General features: G+C 34.3%; 2 protein-coding genes across 2 annotated transcripts; one reads left to right on the top strand and one right to left on the bottom strand.

The window, feature by feature from the left end:
- Window positions 1-3,488: 3,488 nt before the first annotated feature.
- On the bottom strand, window positions 3,489-14,678 carry LOC125859565 (uncharacterized). The gene is made up of 3 exons (XM_049539334.1): window positions 14,558-14,678; window positions 14,161-14,422; window positions 3,489-3,858 (listed from the first exon to the last, which is right to left on the bottom strand). Exons 1-3 carry the CDS (start codon window positions 14,586-14,588, stop codon window positions 3,600-3,602), a joined length of 552 nt encoding a protein of 183 aa, XP_049395291.1. The 5' UTR covers window positions 14,589-14,678; the 3' UTR covers window positions 3,489-3,599.
- Window positions 4,701-6,559, top strand: LOC125859564 (uncharacterized). The gene is made up of 4 exons (XM_049539333.1): window positions 4,701-5,234; window positions 5,651-5,785; window positions 5,856-6,046; window positions 6,146-6,559. The coding sequence occupies exons 1-3, from the start codon at window positions 4,749-4,751 to the stop codon at window positions 5,889-5,891; spliced, it is 657 nt and encodes a 218-aa protein (XP_049395290.1). The 5' UTR covers window positions 4,701-4,748; the 3' UTR covers window positions 5,892-6,046; window positions 6,146-6,559.
- Window positions 14,679-16,433: the final 1,755 nt, after the last annotated feature.

The following is a 16,433-nucleotide window of genomic DNA, read 5'->3' as shown; positions in this document are numbered from 1 at the left end:
AGTCTTAATTTATACGATATAGTCCTAATTTCGAGAGTCATCATTAATTTGATAAAAATATTTAAATATAAGATTTATATTTGAGAATTTCGTAAATAATATTATAAATCATAATAATTGTTATTCAAGATATTTATAAAAAATTATGATGAAAAACTTCGTTTGTCATATAATTTAGAGAAAAAAAATACTGAATTCACGAGAATCGATAATCTAGATATCGGCATCCGCCTTTTCACTTTCATTTTCTTATTTTGAAATCTAAACAGAAGGAATACTAATCCGGCGGAAAGAAGAATTGTTGCCTATTTTTTAAGTATTCAACAAGATTAGGTGATGATGGAATCTTTCGTTCACGAGTCGTGGCGATTAATTTTGTATTAATCTAAGCTATTTGTTTAGTATTATCTCATAGTCATATAGGATAGAGCCTAATTTAATTAAGAGGGGAATGAATTCTTCTGGAAAAAATGATTTATTTAGAATTCAATTATAGTTGGTGTTGATTATATGTATTAGTAGTAGGCTAGTAGCCCATAGAAAGTTAATGGAGAAGGGACAAGGTAGGCCCTCCAAGCCGTAAATTCATCCCAAACAGTGCTTGTATGCATGTGAAGGCCATATTAAAAGACCAAAAAAAAAAAAAAATACAACAATTTGGGATGTATTATAAATCACAAAGATAGTTTGCTACATTTTTGATATATTTTTTTAATATGAGTTCATAAAATTTTAATTTATTCTTGTTTTTTTAATTTCTTAAGTTAAAATAGGTCATATACAACCATGTGAGGAACTTTAACTAAATTGTATATCCCCTTTAATCTAATAGTGGCACTATAGCATATAGTTAACTAACTATAATTAAGAGTTTGAAAATGAAAGTATTAATAGTATGACGTTTCGATCATTTTAATTTCACGAAGATAAAATCATAGTAGTTAATACATAATAGGAAAAAATGAGATTAACTAGCTATTTGAGATTGAAACTTAGTTATTGTTGTTCTTGTTACACTGACACATTAGCTTCGAGTATCTAACAAGAGTCAGAAAAATTGGTTGTTAGTATAAAGATAACAATGAAATTTAGAGAATATTTAGTTTTTATTAATTCCTAGTTTGCTTTAAAAGATTAAACATCTAATAAAGTAAAACGGTTAGAAAATAATTTGGAATTGCAACTTAATTGTCTGATCGAACACCATCAAAAGATGTGATGCAGTGAATGGGGTTGGTCTTTCCTTAATCAAAGGTTTCGATGCAGGCCCTGAGTATGAAAATATTTTTGTAGAGAACGCTTCCACCTGGGCAGATTTCTATCCTGCACAAATCAGGAATTTCAGCTCTTGTACAAGTATCAAACACCGATATTTTTAAAAAAAATTTTTTTTTTTTGGGGGGAGGGGAGGGGGGCAGTGACGAAATAGGTGGCTGAGGTTGAGATGACCAGTCACAAAGATCGTTCAAATTGAGGAAATTGGTATGTATTGAAGGGACAAAAAACACAAGTGTATTATATATGACAAGGGTTATTCAGTTTCACAATGGGACCAACAGGCAACAAACAAAAGTTCAGTTTAACTTGACCTTTTCCTTGGAGAATAGGGTTATTCAACTATTTAGACATGACCCCAGTGTTACTTCTTGTTAAGAAAATTCTTATATTTAATCATTTGTCAACCTACTGGGTAACAATCTTGATAAGATGTGACATCCTCAATCTCTTTATTCATGCATCTTAAAATTAATTTGAACTTGAGAAATCAAGGTAAAATTATGTCTTCATCGGTTACAACTTTGCGATAATCATGTTATCAAAGACGTCGTATATTATGTATATATTGGATTGGTGTAATACGTATTCAGGTGATTTACACTAAATTACATGAATTGACCATGAAAGTAATAATTGGATGCAAAAACATATTAATTAGTTATGATAAGTGATACTCCCTCCGTCCCATTTTATATGATGTACTTTGATTGGTACAAACTTTAAGAAAAATGGAAAGACTTTTAAAACTTGTGGTCCAAAATGAATGATAGAAATTTGTGTGGTTGTAAATCATTTCATTAAGGGTAAAAAAGACATTTTATAGGCAAATTGTTACTTAAAATAGAAATGTGTCATTCTTTTTGGGACTGACTAAAAAGGAAAGTAAGTCATATAAATTGGGACAGAGGGAGTAAAAGATACCACAATAATATACAAGTATAATATCATAAGTGGAGTCAGTGATGAAAGAGAATGTATGTGCCACAAGTCCACAACCTTACTAATTCCTACCTTGTGAAAGTTTAGATATATAGTTTCTGATGAACCCTCGACCATTAAACCACAAGTCCACAACCTTACTAATCCCTACCTTGTGAAAGTTTAGATATATAGTTTCTAATGAACCCTCGATCATTAAAAAGATATCTATATCATATGATAAAGTATTCATATATATTTCAGCCTTATGTGGCTAGAGATAAGGCTTTGATTGCCCCCTTTTCCCCCCTTGAAATGTGTTTTTCACATTCATGTCCTAAGATAATAAAACATCACATGTCACCAGGAAAATGTTTTTGCACTTTGCTTAACCAAGAATAAATATGTGATCTTCTTATTATATTTTGTTGTCGAGACATTTTTATATGTGTGAATTAGTTATTCTACTTTTCACCAACAACTTTACACGCATTAATGTCACCATTTTCCCACCTTTTATCAATATCATCAGTCATCTATTTAGATTTCCACATAAGATAACTATTTCAATAGAAGTAATAAAAATTTAATATATATGTAAAAAAAAAGTAGTAATATATTACATATGTACACATTCTTCAACTTGAATCGTCCTACAGATTTAATTTCTAATGGTCCCCTTTTCATTTAATGAAACCTGGAAATAATACCAACAATATTGTCCTCTTATACAATTCTGACACTTGCAACTAACCCTGACACCCACCAATCTGATCTATCAATTCATCATATAGTAGTACACTACGTAGCAACAACTCTTCAAGCGCAAAAAATAACGGTTGACTCACTACCGGTGGCGTTAGAGGCAGAATTTAGACGTTGTGAATTTAGAATTGAGAAAATGTATATCCAACTATATATATGCTTGTGTTTTTCACATATTATATAAGATACTACCTCAAAATAGTGAATTCTACAAAATTCAACAACCTGTGGTTAGATCCACCACTGTAACTACCTCACATATGTCATATACTCATAATTGTGAATGCAAGATATGGCAAGTGGCGGAGCTAGGTAGGGTCAAGAGGGTTCATCTGATCTCCTTTAGAAAAAAATCACATATATACTAGATATTGAATCCTTTAACTTCTTCATATGTTTATTTATTCATATTTTGAACCCCTTAGTAAAAATTCAAAAAGACCTTGTTGAATCACCTTTATGAACAATTCATATGTGAATTTAGAAGAGTCTGTATTAACAATACTATTTGAGTGTATTAGACACAAGGTCTCATGGCATATTATAGATATAGAAGCAAAAAATTAGTGAATAAATGGTGAAAAGCAAATTCTGTTGGACTACTCGTTCACCATATTCAAAAAAATTACAAAGACTAGCTATATGAGAGACAGACCACATATTACAATGACCAAATAGAAACTGCAGTCTATGAAGATTGCGCGAATTGACTGATAGAGAACCAAACCATACTCCAATATGGATAGAGCTCCATCCCAATTATCCTTCCCTCGTTCTGTGTCTTTGGCCCTTTCTTCATCAGGAACTACTTCCTTGCGAACTATTCGTGCAATCACTATTGTAAAATCAGTTAGCAACAATATGTAAAGTGGCCTTGAGGCAACAAAGCTATTTGACCTCGCTATACTAAGTGGTATATGGGCATAAGACAGGACAACTAATAACGAAATCATGACAGAACAAATTACTCGTTTATTCTCCGAAATCAGAATGCAAGAATTGATATCTCTAAGAGAAAATAAACTAAGGAAATTGTAGCGTTTTCTTGGAACCACATCAGCTGATGATTTTACTTCCTTCTGTTTTGCAGATATTTCTTCAGTTTGTAAACCAGAAATATTTGGTTGAGAAATTTCATTAATATCATCTTCCAACCTAGCTGCAAAACCCCATTAGATAGGATGATTTTAGTTTCTTCATTATGATCACATATTTAATACTCCATATTTCAGCAAATTAAATTCCCATAATCCATTTTCATGATAACAAATGAAAAGGAAGATTACTACATTACCTGATGATAAATGTGAATGATGAATCTCCATTATATCAAACTTATCTCGACAGACTTTCAATCTAGAAAATTTAGAAACATAAAAATTAGACCCTGTTTCTCTGTGCTGCGTGTCGTGTTCTCCGGGTATACCTCCTCTACAAACTAGTTGGAGGCTTGTTTCATATTGGGCCCATTTCTCTCTTAGTTGGGGGTCCAATAAAAATGTGATCGGCCTTTTCAAATTACGACAATCTCAAGGCCCCAGTTTAATTTTTTTTTTTGCAAGTTTAATCTTCGTATAAATTAGCTATAGGAGTAATACATAAAAATTTCCTTAAATTGTCGTCAACTAATACCTATGCCTTGTAACTTTGGAATATAATTGAACAAAGTAGACAAAAACTTACTATATAGCAATTTGGTTCCTAATTTAACTTGGCATTAGTATTATATAAAATTTAAATAGGACCTATTTGAACTTGAAGACACTTGGGAAAAACAATTGGAAAAAATGGCGGAATCGAAGAGGCAAAACCTTCACCTTTCAGGGGGAGGAGAAGGAGCATCGACGCCATTACCAGAGTGGCAAAAACCTCGGCTTGAACCAGAACCAGAAAAAACTAAAGAACCTAGTCTAGAATGGATTGCTTTACAATTCGACAAGGCTAAGCAAGAAAGAAGTGAACAAGGATGTGAGGATGTGCAACAAGACAAGTGGGAAGCATACATTCTTCTTGAGATCGAACGAGCTCAAGAAGAACTAGCACAAGTAAAAGGAGAAGAAGAACATGTGATTGTGCCACCGGAAAAGAGGCAATTTGAACAAGGAAAGTGCATCAAAGGGATGTCTTTAGACCCCTATTGCAATTGTTCTTCACACCCATGCCCTGGATTCGATAAACTCACTCTTGATACTCCCATGGGTGCTGTGGAGGAGTATACCGATCATTATGTCTCTATTTGGCTCCATTACATCAGTCAACTTCGTCAAACTCATGTTTGCTTCCTTTTATTTATTGATTTGATTTATGTTTCTTGTGTAGCTTCATATATCTTTTAGTAATTGCTAACTAATTTTGTACGTATCAATTTCGTTGCTAATCAATCTCTTAGGTGCAATAATAATTTCATGTTGTCATGTCAAATTTATCAAAGTTGAACCAATCTATTTCACTAATTATTTTCATATATGTATTGGAGGGTAAAGTGTTGATCCTACTACCTTTGATATTCCATTATGATCCCCTCTTTCTTTCAGTTTGTATAGTTTCGTCTCTGTTGACTTGTTCTTTCAGTTTATATAGTTTCATCCCAATTGGTTTGTTGGCTTGTTCTTTCAGTTTGTATAGTTTCATCCATGTTGGCTTGTTCTTTCAATTTGTGTAGTTTCATCCCTGTTGGCTTGTTTTACAGTGTTTTGACATTGATGTCCATCCCGGTTCGTCTTTGGGTGCTGGAGTATTAGTATATAACTTCAATGAAGATGCTGAGTTAATGATGGAACTGGCTAACCGCGCCATTCAGGAATATAACGAGAGAGAGTGTAATGTATGCTCCTGACTTCTTCTTTTTCGGCTTGGTTTCCTCTTTAAGTGATAATTAGTAACTCTCCTTGCAGGTCTTCAAGTACAAGGTTTTGAAGATTGAAAAGTGAATTCTACGGTGACAGATTACTTTGATTATTTTATGACTGTGAAAGTCAGAAATCTCACTCTTGTTACTCCTATTGAGACTTTCCAAATTCATGCTGGTAAAAGGTGTCGCGATAATGGTGGAAAAGCAATCTATTGTTGTCAGCCTAAGAGAGAGGTGAACACCTAATAAGGATTATATTTTTCTTTGTATGAACAATGCACTTACTTGATAACTAACTTTAATTTTGATTTCTTTCTCTAAACTAATTCACAGGCAGTTGTTGGTTTGGCAAATTGCGATCTTTGTCTTCGTAAGCTGCGAGGAGAGGCGCGCCAGGGAGAAAAGGAAAAGGCACTTGAAGAAGTATAGTTACATAATTTGGACCATTTGAGATTTCATCATTATGGTTTTAAATTATGTAACTTGGCTCTTGGTTGAGATTTTATCATTTGTAGTTTACCCCTTTGTTAATTGAAGTATCTGAATTATTAGCCGTTGGACTATGGTTTTCTTAGATTTAGTTAGTGCTTGTTGAGAACATTTCAATCTCTGTAGTTTACTTTGAGAAATGATCTGACATGTTAGTTAATTGAAGTATTTGATATTCTAAAGCTGGGAATGAAAAAGGTTATGCGGCATTTTCTTTAGCCAGCATTCGTATATAAGTATCCCTTTTCTGATTTTTTTGAGGCCTTGTCTTTCTATGTTGTTTAACCCTTGTATGTACGACCAACATTTAACAAGTATGTATTAAAGGAAAAATGGATTTCCTAGTACCTAATATTTTTGGCTCTATGCCTTTGCCCGAGCTTGAAGAAATTGAAGATCTTCTGTAATTACCTGGTGATGGTGAGAAGCATTTGCGGAGCTGCACGACCTTCAACTATCCCCTCTCTTAGGTCCCTTGCCTTTTTAGCTAAAGCTGGTTCTGCTGTCCTGGTCTCCATTGGGGCTAGTATACCCCGCATGGTTGCTAATGAAGTAAAGATGAAGCCAAATTCATCACCTCAAACCATTTCAATGATCATAAAAGTTGTGATTATTTCCTTTCCTTGTGCTAATCTTTGGCTGGGAAGATTAAGACGTAGCATTAATATCATGTCCAAGAATAATTCCACAAATTGATAGCATATTATTGGATAAGCTGATATGTATAGTACTAACCTAATGTCACTGAGCTCCATAGATGGGAAGGAGTTGTCGGAGATAGAAGTTGTTGGAGAAGATTGAGTTGGTAGAAAGTACCTCAAAAATAAAATTGAAGGAACATGTAAGATAAGTTGTGTTTCTGTTTCTGCTTCTTATCAATCAATGGCATCTTGTTGAGTGAAATTCCTATTTTCTGCAGCAAGTAAAAGTTCTGAATCCCAGGTAGCTGGAAGTTTTCCCTCAGGCTAAAAAAGATGAACTGCACCGACTGAAAAATAAGCTGCTTGTTGTTGTTGTGAAGGTATGACAATCATCAAGATTTGAATTTGATTTAATCTGTGGGTTTTAAGTTGAGAATTGATTAATCAGTTTTATCTGAACTACTCTGTTGACTTAACATTTGTAAATCTTCTTGGGATGTCAGGGTATTACTACAGTTCAAAGGGCTGTGGTGAACAAAGAACAACAAAAAGATCGTAAAAATGATGTCAATGGGGAAACATATGAGTTGCTTGTTGAAGGGTAAGTTTTATGTATAGCCTCTTCCACGTTCTACATCATTAGGTTGTGCTCAGTTTGGTTTAGCAAGCCTGTTATTTTCTACAATATTCCTAGATGCATTCAATATTTCATAATTTATTTCTCTTTTATAGTAGAGATTCAAAAGTTATCCCACATCACATGCCTTATTCTGTATTTCTTACGTTAAAAATAACCTAAGAGGGCTAATTAAGTTATCGAATTCAACATTCCCTTTTCAAACGGTTGCTTAAAAGTGAAGTAGAATGGAACTCGGGCAAAATGAATTGTTGACAGAGTTGTTGGCCTTGAGAATGAATTCCTCAGGGTGCGTTACAACTTTCTTCTTCTAAATTCAGCTATAATATACTATGGTTGACGTTACGGTTGTGCTCAGCTTTACAGGAGATCAATTTCCATTAGTAAATTACTAGTTTAATATTTGTTTCTAGAGAAATCACCATTAATTGTTTAACCTCCCCAGACCCACTTGTGGGATTATTACTGGGTATAGTATGATGTTATTATTGTGTGCAAGTGTAACAATAAAAAATTATATCAGATATATCCCTAATGGATGGAGGATTAATGGGCGAGAACTGAAATAGATTGCAGCTGCCCTACTGATATACTCCAGTTTTAGTAGGGGTTTTGCAGTGTACACGTCTTCTTAGAGGCAACAAAAATGATAAGCAAGCTTGTAAGAACAGCATAGACCATAGTATTAAGCTTGGCTCACATAGATTAGGGTGGTAGGCATAATGTCTTTCTTTGTTGGATATAAAGGATCCCAAAACTTTAGAACTGAATTTTGGATCCTTGAGATTGAGAACAAACACTCATAGTTGTCACGAGCTAAGAACTAGCTAGTATTCTTACTTTAAAGAGTTTGAACGATAGCATATAACAATAGGTTCTTGAAGGTAAAACGAAAGAGCTCAATCAGAGCAACAATGAGAGCTCCATGAGCATCTCAGATATTTTGTATTAAGAAGAAGAAGATTACATTGAGTGAGTCACAGTATTTATAACTCTCTTACTGTGACTTGTAACTAATCTTCCTAACTAACTCTATGCTAGGTAGTTACAACTGATTATTATATAATGATTGATCTACCCTTTCACTTTTAACAACCTAACTAACATTAACTAACTTCTAACTGACAGTAGCTCATCTTCACATCACATTACTCCCCTTCAAGCTTGGAGGGGCAAATATGTTCAACACTCCAAGCTTGGATAGAAGATGATCATGCTGTAATCTGGTCAATCCTTTGGTTAAGATATCAGCAGGCTGCTCCTTAGTTGGAATGTAATCCACCTTGATCAATCTCTTTTGTAATTTCTCTCTTATGAAGTGACAGTCAATCTCAATGTGCTTTGTTCTTTCATGATATACAGGATTTGCTGCAATTTGTATTGCAGCCTTACTATCGCTATATATCTGACTTGGCAGTTGAACCTCAGCACCTACTTCTTTAAGCATGCCAAGTAGCCATACCAATTCAGAGACTGTGGAAGCTAAACTTCTATATTCTGCTTCAGCAGAACTTCTTGAAACTGTCGTTTGTTTCTTAGCCTTCCAAGACACTAGTGATTTACCAATCTTGACCATGTATCCTGTAACAGATTTCCTAGTGATTGAGCATGAGGCCCAATCAGCATCACAATATGCAGAGACTAGCTCATCTGAGTCACTTGATAACAATAAGCCTTGCCCTGGTTGTCTCTTTAGATACTTAATCACCCTCAGTGCTGCATCCATGTGAGACTTCTTTGGTTGTTGTAGAAATTGTCTTAGAGTTTGAGTGCTGAATGATATGTCTGGTCTAGTCATATTCAAGTACAAGAGTTTGCCAATGAGCTTTTGATACATAGTCTGATCCACCAGAGGATCTTCCAACTCTTCTGGCTGTTTGCTTAGGTGATCATCATACAGTTTGGAAGTTAGCTTAACATTGATGTCAATAGGGGTTCCTGCAGGTCTGGCTGCTGTCATGCCAACCTCAGAAATAAGCTCAAGAATGTACTTCCTTTGATGCATTAGTATACCTTCAGCTGATCTGACAAACTCAATGCCTAAGAAATATTTTAGCTCCCCTAAATCCTTCATATTGAATGCTAGCTGCAGTGCCTTTTTAGTATCTTCTATCAACTTCAAACTGCTTCCAGTTACTAACATATCATCCACATAAACCAATACTATAATGATTCCCTCTTCTGACTTGTTAATGAACAAAGAATGATCATATTGACTTTGTTTGAAACTCAATTTAAGAAGAGTCTCAGTCAGTTTATGATTCCACTGCCTTGGAGCCTGTTTGAGTCCATATAGAGACTTTGTCAGTCTACATACTTTCTCCCCTTGACTGACAAAACCTGGAGGTAGCTGCATATAGATTTCATCCTCCAAGTCTCCTTGCAAAAATGCATTAAACACATCCATTTGATGGATAGGCCAATGTCTAGAAGCAGCCAAAGACACAATGGTCCTCACTGTCACCATTTTAACCACAGGTGAGAAAGTCTCATTATAGTCTATCCCTTCTTGTTGACTGTAACCTTTTGCAACTAGTCTTGCTTTGAACCTCTCAATCTCACCAGTAGATTTATACTTGACTTTGTATATCCACCTACACCCAATAGGCTTCTTCCCAGGTGGTAAGTCAGTGATCTCCCAAGTATGGTTACTGTCCAATGCCTGAATTTCATCTTTCATAGCAGCAACCCATCTTGGATCCTTGATAGCTTCTGAATAACAGGTAGGTTCCTTGCATGGTGTAGTAGCAGCAATATAGCACTGATAGCTAGGTGACAAATGAGAATAGCTCAAATAATTACATAGAGGATACTTCACTTTCTTGTGACCTGGCACGGATACAAACTCTTTTAACCACAGTGGAGCTTGTCTGATCCTAGTAGATCTCCTGCTGATTGGGATAACATCAGTCTCAGTAACACTCGGAACCACCTCAGGTGCACTTGTGTCCTTACCAGCAACAGGCACACAATCACTACCTGCTGCACTGTCAACCCCATCAGCTGCAGTCATAGGTGAAACCTCAGGTTGTGAATCATCACACTGCTGAAAAACATCATCTGATGATGGACCACAAGGAGGTAGTGAAGCAAGATCTAAGTGAGGAAACAAAACACCTGTATCCTGCAAAGGATCTGTAAATACAGGTTGGTGTACCTGTTTTTTACTTTGAGAAAATGGGAATATTTCTTCTCTAAACAACACATCTCTACTTGTGAAAAAGGAGTTGCTGCTCAAATCTAGCAGTATATACCCCTTCTGTACTTCTGAATATCCCATATGCACAGCCATTCTTGATCTTGGCATCAATTTGTCATGAACAGATAGATCTTTGGCAAAACATAAACATCCAAGTGTCCTCAAATGACTTAATACCGGTGGAGTACCATACAATCTCTCATAGGGAGTTTGAAAATTGATAACCCTGCTGGGAAGTCTGTTAATAACATAAGCTGCAGCTAGAACACAGTGTCCCCAATATCTTAAAGGTATTTGTGCTTGAAACCTCATAGCCCTAGTAACTTCAAGTATGTGCCTATGTTTCCTCTCAGCTACCCCATTTTGCTGTGGGGTATATGGACAAGTTCTTTGATGTATAATCCCCATATCTTTGAACATTTGATCACAAACAGAATTGACAAACTCTGTGCCATTATCAGTTCTTATTATTTTCACCATTTTACCAAACTGTGTCTTGACAAACTGTAAGAATACTTGCAATGAAACACAAACAGCAGACTTAAGTTTAAGTAAGAATAGCCAAGTCATTCTGGAGAAGTCATCAACAATAGTAAGAAAGTACTTATTGCCATCACAAGTAGGAGTATTGTAAGGACCCCATAGGTCAATATGTATCAAGTCAAAACAACATTTACTTTTGATACTACTAGTAGGAAAAACTACTCTTGTTTGTTTAGCATATGGACACACTAAACACTTAGAAATATGACACAAACTCTGCTTATTCATATCAAACATTCTAGCAAGAACTGTTGATGAAACATGCCCTAATCTCTTATGCCATAGTTCCATATCTGAATCATGACACTCTGAGCTTGGATTGGTAGCAACAAACGCACTCTTCAATGCAGACTCCTTCTTTTTATCAACTAACTGATGCAACAGCAAATACAGACCTCCGACCTCTCTACCAACCTCCTTCACCTTCCCACTGTAAAGCTCCTGGAATACACAAAAATGAGGAAAAAAGGTGACTGAACAGCCTAATTCCTTTGTGATCTTACTGACAGACAGCAAGTTATATTTGAATTCTGGAAGATGAAATACATCTGTAAGAACACTTCTAGTAGATAATGCACATGATCCAACATGAGTAACTTGAGTAGCATCACCATTTGGAAGGTATACTGTCGTAGGAACTTCCAGTTTTGATACAGACTCTTTAATCAACATATCCAAATTAGACACCATGTGATTAGTTGCCCCAGTGTCCACAATCCAAACATCACTATTTTCAGAGACAAAAAACACATTACCTGCTGAATGAGTAGCATTGCAGGCTGCTACAGCAGGTTCTGATCTTTGCTGAAACATGTGGAGTATGTGATCATACTGATCCTTTGTGAAAGTGCAGCCCTGAAGAAGTTGTTGAACATCCTTCTCAGCTTGGCTCACTGTCCTATTGTGGTTATTGCCAGCTAAGTTAGCATTCATGTTAGCTGTGGATGATTCACCCTTTATATTTCTACTTGGTATATGAACATTAGTGTTCATACCATATGAGAAGTTTGCCTGAGATGTTGATGTATTAGTGTGACCAGCATCAGCTGGTACCTGACCAGAAGTAACACTTTGAGTCTTTCTTTTGGATTTGAAGTCAGGAGGATATCCTATCACTTTGTAGCAGAACTCCTTACTATGTCCCTTACATTTACAGAACTCACACACTAGCATAGAATTCCTTTTAAACTTCTGATTTACCCCAGAACTGCTACCAACCTTGGAGTACAGAGCTACTGAATCCTCACTAATGAAACTCATGCCCATACTGCTAGTGTTATTAGTGTGAGTAACCATAGCCTTTTGACTCTCATCCCCCACTATCATTCCATACGCCTGATTAATAGTTGGTAATGGATCCATAAGAAGGATCTGACTTCTAGCCTGATGATATGAGTCATTTAATCCCATCAAAAACTGATACAACTTCTGCCTGTTAAGATGAATCACAAAGCCTTTGGATCTATCACAATTACAAGAAGGAGAAGGCACTAAAGCCTCAAATTCATCCCATAGATTTTTAAGCCTTGTATAGTATACAGAAACAGACATATTACCCTGCTGCAAGGAAGAAATATCTTTGTGTAAACTGTAAGACCTAGATCCATCCACTCTGTCAAATCTCTCTTTTAAATCAGTCCAAACATCAAAAGCAGTAGTAGCAAATGCTATACCACTCAGTAAACTCTTCGAAACTGAATTCATAAGCCATGATAATACAATGGCATTCACTCTTTCCCATTGTCCCCATAATTCCTCATTATAAACCTCTTTTCGTGAAGATCCATCAATTAGCCCTATTTTATTCCTCTCTAACAGAGCTAGCCTAATAGATCGATTCCACAGAGTATAGTTTTCAACACCTACTAGCTGAAACGAGATGATGCTAATGCCACTAACATCAGTAGGACTGAGAAACAGAGTATGATTATAGTCAATACCTTGTCCTGTTCCAGTGTTGCCATGTAAGGAACCAGTAGCTCCTTGGCCATTGTTGACGATTGGAGACTGATCCACAGCTGTTTGATCATTCACCATATTAGATCCTTGATAAATTGTTGTTGCGGAAGCAAAACCAGAGAAAAATCAACAATTATTCACCACAGAATTCAGCTCCAAGCTCAGATCTGTACTGAATTTTGATGATACAGATGAATCGATGAATCAGAAACTGATTCTTTGATCCTTTGCACAACTCGTCTTCAACAGTAAGCACTGTGAAGGTAAAGCTCTGATACCATGAAGGTAAAACGAAAGAGCTCAATCAGAGCAACAATGAGAGCTCCATGAGCATCTCAGATATTTTGTATTAAGAAGAAGAAGATTACATTGAGTGAGTCACAGTATTTATAACTCTCTTACTGTGACTTGTAACTAATCTTCCTAACTAACTCTATGCTAGGTAGTTACAACTGATTATTATAAAATGACTGATCTACCCTTTCACTTTTAACAGCCTAACTAACATTAACTAACTTCTAACTGACAGTAGCTCATCTTCACATCACATTAGTTCTTTTACCTTAAAAAATAGCAAGATAGGCAATGATTGATGAGTCGCACGTGAGCACCAAGGGTGTGGCCTAGTGGTCAATGAACCATGAAGTCTTAGATTCAAATTCCAGTGCAGAAAGACAAACAACACTTGGCGATTTTTTTCCATATGTCCTAGCCTAGCCTTGGTGGACAGAGTTACATGAGATACCTATTGTTGCTGATGGGAGGAGACATGGCAGGTATCCCTGAACATGTCATGTGGCGAACTATTCGTGCAATCACTATTGTAAAATCAGTTAGCAACAATATGCAAATTAGCCTTGAGGCAACAAAGCTATTTGACCTCGCTATACTAAGTGGTATATGGGCGTAAGACAGGACAACTAATAACGAAATCATGACAGAACAAATTACTTGTTTATTCTCCGAAATCAGAATGCAAGAATTGATATCCCTAAGAGAAAATAAACTAAGGAAATTGTAGCGTTTTCTTGGAACCACATCAGCTGATGATTTTACTTCCTTCTGTTTTGCAGATATTTCTTCAGTTTGTAAACCAGAAATATTTGGTTGAGAAATTTCATTAATATCATCTTCCAAGCTAGCTGCAAAACCCCATTAGATAGGATGATTTTAGTTTCTTCATTATGATCCCATATTTAATACTCCATATTTCAGCAAATTAAATTCCCATAATCCATTTTCATGATAACAAATGAAAAGGAAGATTATTACATTACCTGATGATAAATGTGAATGATGAATCTCCATTATATCAAACTTATCTCGACAGACTTTCAATCTAGAAAATTTAGAAACATAAAAATTAGACCCTTGTTTCTCTGTGCTGCGTGTCGTGTTTTCCGGGTATACCTCCTTTACGACTAGTTGCAGGCTTGTTTCATATTGGGCCCATTTCTCTTTTAGTTGGGGGCCCAATAAAAATGTGATCAGCCCAATCTCAAGGCCCCCGTTTAAACCATAGCCGGAGTTTCTAATTTATTTTAGCAAGTTTAATTTTAAAATTATAAGCATCTAAAATTTGACTTGTCATAAGCAATTTTAAATAAATTTAGTCATTTTTGCATTGAGTTCAGTTGTATATTTCTGAATTTTAATTGTTTTTTCATGAAATTCGGGTCATATATATTAGATTATACTTTAATATTTTTTTATTAAGCTCTAAATATATTTGATTGAACTCATTGATACTAGACATACATTTCTTTTTCTTTCTCTCTCAATGAGATATTACTTGGGCAATGACGTAAAAACACAACTTGTAGCAAAGAAGATTTAATAAACCAACTACGACTCAAAATGGTGTTGCATAAATAGACAATTCCGCAAAAATACTTTATTCTTTTTGTTTTTCTTCGACGGCTTTCGTAGGATTCGTTTGGACATCAGATATGCAATATAAAATAATGATTAGTATAAAGTTAAAGTTTTGTTTGGACACACAATTTAAATTTCTTAAGTTGATTAATATTTTACTTTAGATAGTAATGATTGTTTACTTTAACTGTAAAATTGCTATTTGTGATCAAGAGATCACAAGTTTAAATTTGAAATCCAAATTTATTTATTTATTTGAGAATTTGAAATCAAGGATCCCATATCATATTTTCAAATGGTAATTTGAATCTTAATTTCATGTTGTTGTACAAATGCAAGCTTAGAATTCCTATTTCACGGCTACCATTAGTTATTTTGGTAACATTACAAAAATATTAAATTTTGGAAACTTTTAGGAGTCATTTCATATGCGAACTAAATTATATGAGAATTTAAAGTCATGAAATATAATGCATGGATTAGTTTATCTAATATGAAAGATAGGATAAAATAATCTCATATTAGATGGGACAAGACCATCTCCAACCCTTTTTATTTTACTCTATAAAATTTATAAATGGAGGAAAAATATATAGATTAGGTACTCCAACTACCCTCTAAAAAACTCTTTAAATCACTCCAAAATTGGAGAAATGCTTTTTATACGCTTTATTTCACTTTTAAAAATTTTAATATTATTTATATTATTTATATTATATAATATTGTAATTAACATATTATAAAAGATATAAGACCATTGATTAAGTCTCTAATTTTTGTAATTATTTTAAAATGTATTATATTTAATTTATTTTTTATTTTTAAATAATTTCAGTAAAAAAATTATTTAAGATATAAGTTATGTAGTTTTTATTATAATTTATAATTTTATTTTAAAAATAACCATCACAAAAATGAAATGTTATAAAATCGAGTAATTAAATAAAAAAACATCTAAGTCTATTATTGAAAAGTATACTATTTTCATTCCGGATTAACAATTTTTTTATTTTATTTTTATTTTTTAAATATTCGTCACTTTAAATATTTAATTTAAAATTATAATTATTTTTACTATGAAGAATGAACAAAATTTAACGTTAGTGAAACAATCTAAATTTAAAATTAATACACAAAACACTTGGATACAAGATGAAATTGTTAAAATTTTACATAAAGATTTTGAAAAGGATAAGAATTATATAGGGTGGTATTTGAAAAAAAAAAGGATTTATTTTTATGAAAGAAAAAAATAAAAATAATAATATAAATATCAAG

The sequence above is a fragment of the Solanum stenotomum genome, chromosome 3 (assembly GCF_019186545.1).
Source record: "Solanum stenotomum isolate F172 chromosome 3, ASM1918654v1, whole genome shotgun sequence".
Lineage (NCBI taxonomy): Eukaryota > Viridiplantae > Streptophyta > Magnoliopsida > Solanales > Solanaceae > Solanum > Solanum stenotomum.
This window is presented reverse-complemented; position numbering and strand designations above follow the sequence as displayed.